Source organism: Carcharodon carcharias, chromosome 27 (genome assembly GCF_017639515.1).
Source record: "Carcharodon carcharias isolate sCarCar2 chromosome 27, sCarCar2.pri, whole genome shotgun sequence".
NCBI classification, from domain to species: domain Eukaryota; kingdom Metazoa; phylum Chordata; class Chondrichthyes; order Lamniformes; family Lamnidae; genus Carcharodon; species Carcharodon carcharias.
The window spans coordinates 13,078,871-13,082,450 of record NC_054493.1 but is presented as its reverse complement, the minus strand read 5'-3'; the positions used below and the strand labels follow the sequence as shown (position 1 = coordinate 13,082,450).

The window sequence follows — 3,580 nt, the reverse complement described above, 5'->3', positions numbered from 1 at the left end:
TGGACAATGAGTTGGCTGACCTGCTCATTACTGTCCAGCAAAGCTGCTACTTTCTCTGAATGAAAGTTCAGTTTCACAGACGTGAAAACACCCTCCTCCATGCAACATCTGTGAGTAAAACACTTTCTTTTTCCCCCATTTCCATTTGTTTTCTAATTCGGGAAATTATTTTCTAATTGTTGACTAACAGGAGCTGAAGGGAAAGTAAGTGAATCCAGGGAGGGCGCAGACTCTGGAAAGGTTGGCTCAGGTCTCCCTCTCTCTTAAAGACATGGATATCCTTTGCTCCCTCAGCTTTACACATTTATTTGTCTGGCTAAAAGGATGGTCTTTTTCCTAATGTTTCTAATTAGAGGGGTAGTTTCCCCAGGAGATGGCTGGCATTTAAGGGGACAGTTAGTTAATATAAGGCAGAGATATGACTAATGTTATATGATCATATTAGATTATTATTTATGGTTCTGTAATAAAGTACATTTATTGTTATTTCTAGTCTTGTAATATATTGAACTGCAGCTATGTTATATATTTTCAGTCATAGGGTCACGATGGCACAGAAGGAGTCCATTCAAGTCCATGCTGAATCTTTGTAGAGGAATCCACTCAGTCCCATTCCTCCTCTATGACCCTGAGCCCTGCAAGTTTATTTCCTTCAAGTGCCCATCCAATTTCATTTTGAAATCATTGATCAACTCTGTTTCCACCACGCTCATAGGCAGAAAGTTCCAGTTCATGACTGCTTACTGTCTAAATAAAGTTAATTCTCACATGCCCCATGTATCATGCAATACAGTACTTTATACCACATTAATTTTTGTCCAATAAATATAGAGAATTTGTAAGCATGGATTTGTCAATCAGCATGAATTAACACGTTCAGGAGAATTGGGAGGGTGTATATTAGTACCAGCAGAGTGAGAATAGTGGGAGAGTTTGTGGGATCAAGATTTACAGCATTTTGGGGAATGAGAGAAGAAAGAATGAGCTATAGAAACTAGAATTGTGTGTTCTGAATTTCTATCCTGTACTGACAGTTATGACTTTTGTAAAATCCTTTTACAGGATATTAGAAGGGGAGGATTTGCAGACAGATTATCAAACCAAACATCACATCAGAATCTGACAGTCACCTATTCATCGGGAGCTGAATGTCTTCAGCTTTTGAAACAAGAAGCAGAAATGTTTGTCTGTTCTGTGTGCTTCAGAAGGTTTTAAACTTAAGTGTGACTGGAAAAGCACTGACACACATACACACACGAAAGTGTTCCAGTGCACTAACAGTGGAAAGAGCTTTAACTAGTTACACAGCCTGAAAAAACACACCATTCATAGTGGAGAGGGACCATACTTGTGTGTGTGGATAAGTTTTCAACTGAGCGTCAAACCTGGGGAGATACAAGGACACCCTCACCATGGAGAAACCATGGAAATGTTGGGAGTGTGCGAAGGGATTCCGTACCCCGTCTGCACTGGAAATTCATCGACGGATTCACACCGGGGAGAAGCCATTCATCTGCTCCACGTGTGGAAAGGGATTCACACACTCATCCCACCTGTTTACACATCAGCGAGTTCACACTGGGGAGAGGCCATTCACCTGCACTGAGTGTGGGAAGGGATTCACTTGCTCATCCCACCTGCAGACACACCAGCGAGTTCACACTGGGGAGAGGCCATTCACCTGCTCTGTGTGTGGGAAGGGATTCAGTGAATCATCCACCCTGCAGAATCACCATGTAGTTCACACTGGTGAGAGGCCATTCATCTGCTCTGTGTGCAAGAAGGGATTCACTCGGTTAACCAACATGCTGAGACACCAGATGGCTCACACTGAAGAGAGGCCATTTACCTGCTCCGTGTGTGGGAAGGGATTCACTCGGTCGACCAGTCTACAGACACACCGACACGTTCACACTGGAGAAAGGCCGTTCAGCTGCAAGGAGTGTGGGAAGGGATTCACACACTCATCCAGCCTGTGGAAACACCAGCGAGTTCACACCGGGGAGAGGCCTTTCACCTGCTGTCTGTGTGGGAAAGGATTCAGTGAGTCATCCCACCTGCTGAGACATCAGCGAGTTCACACCAGGGAGAGGCCATTCACCTGCTCTGAATGTAGGAAGGTATTCGCTGATTCATCCAGCCTCCGAAGGCATCAGCGAGCTCATACAGAGGAGAGAGACTGTTCACCTGTTCTGAGTGTGGGAAAGGATTCACTGAGTCAGCCAACTGGCTGAGATCCCATGGCAGTCACACTGATTAGAGACATTTTAGATACTCTGACTGCGGGTGTTAATTGTATCAATGGAGGTTCAGATGGAGGGCCTGTTTGGATGGTTACATGAGTGCAAAGAGAGAGACACTTACTGACAGAGCATGGAGTAGAGTTAGGAGGTTAATGTTTCACTGTGAATAAATCTATACCAAGTAAGGATTGATTCCAGTTTCTTCCTTCACCATAAGGCTGTCAGGATTATAACATGGTAACTGAGAATGATTGTCTAATGGTAAACTTTGGCAACTCAAAATAAGATTTCAGTTAGAGGCTTACAATCCTAGCAGTTTTAGTGAGGAATGGCTGAAAGCAAGTGGAAATTCTCAGCACCTGATTAGCCACTGATGTTCTCAGACTCTGAGCCATGAAGTGAATATGTGGACATGGGTTACGTCCCTACCAAGGAGGAAACAAAGTCTGGCCTTGGCATTGTCACTTCATAACTAAAGTAAAATCAGAAGCAGAAGTATTTTGTGAGCTAGATACCTGTCAGTTGGATACTAATGAAGGTTTGGCTCTTCTATTAGGGTTCATTGAAGAAATTTACAAGAAAGATGATCAAATTGGATGCCAATGAAGCATAGTCAGACTTGGACAGATTTCGAATGAGGTTGAAAGCATCTTTAGCAGATCTGGATTGGAACAGCACTAATAGGTGAAAGAACCCCAGGAATGACACTGGGAACAATTAACAGGTGTTACAGGTCTGACTCAAAATATGATGATCATTATGCCACTGGACACAGAGCGAGATAAGGCAACTAAGGGCTTGGCCTAAATAGCCAAGTGGTTATGGTACTGGGTTTGTAACCCCAAGATCAAGAGTTCAAATCTCACAATGGCAAACTATGAAACAATGTAAATTTATCTGAAACAGATGGAAATGGGTTTGTACTCGAAAGAGTTACAAATGGTATAAAAAAAAAAATAAGGCAACTAACTTTTTGGGAAGTCAGTGGATCTGCAGCCTACTCAGTCAGGACGTTATTGTATCCCCTTAACAATACCTGATGTTTCTAATCAGAGTATTTGAGAAGGATTAATGGATTCAGGTGATAAGAATCAGAGAGAGAGAAAAAAAACAAATTGTTTTTAAGCTGCACGGACAATTTGCTCACCCTTCTGTCAAAGATTAAAAACCCTCGTAAAGGATGCAAGGGTGGTGGATGAAGAGTATACAAGGCTCAGAAAAGAGATTAGTGCAAAGTGTGAAATGTGTAAAAAGTATCAGAGAACGCCGTCACATTCTATTGTAAACCTTCCCTTGGCACGTGACTTTAACAAGGTAGCTGCCATGGATTTAAAGGT

General features: G+C 42.7%; 1 protein-coding gene across 1 annotated transcript; it reads left to right on the top strand.

The window, feature by feature from the left end:
• Positions 1–2,373, top strand: LOC121270427 (zinc finger protein 239-like). Its single transcript, XM_041175751.1, has 2 exons — positions 1–110; positions 1,063–2,373. The coding sequence occupies exon 2, from the start codon at positions 1,413–1,415 to the stop codon at positions 2,232–2,234; it is 822 nt and encodes a 273-aa protein (XP_041031685.1). The 5' UTR covers positions 1–110; positions 1,063–1,412; the 3' UTR covers positions 2,235–2,373.
• The last annotated feature ends 1,207 nt before the right edge of the window (positions 2,374–3,580 follow it).

Coding starts and splice junctions, on each gene's coding strand:
- LOC121270427 (XM_041175751.1), top strand. CDS start 1,413: ATGGAGAAACCATGGAAATGTTGGGAGTGTGCGAAGGGATTCCGTACC.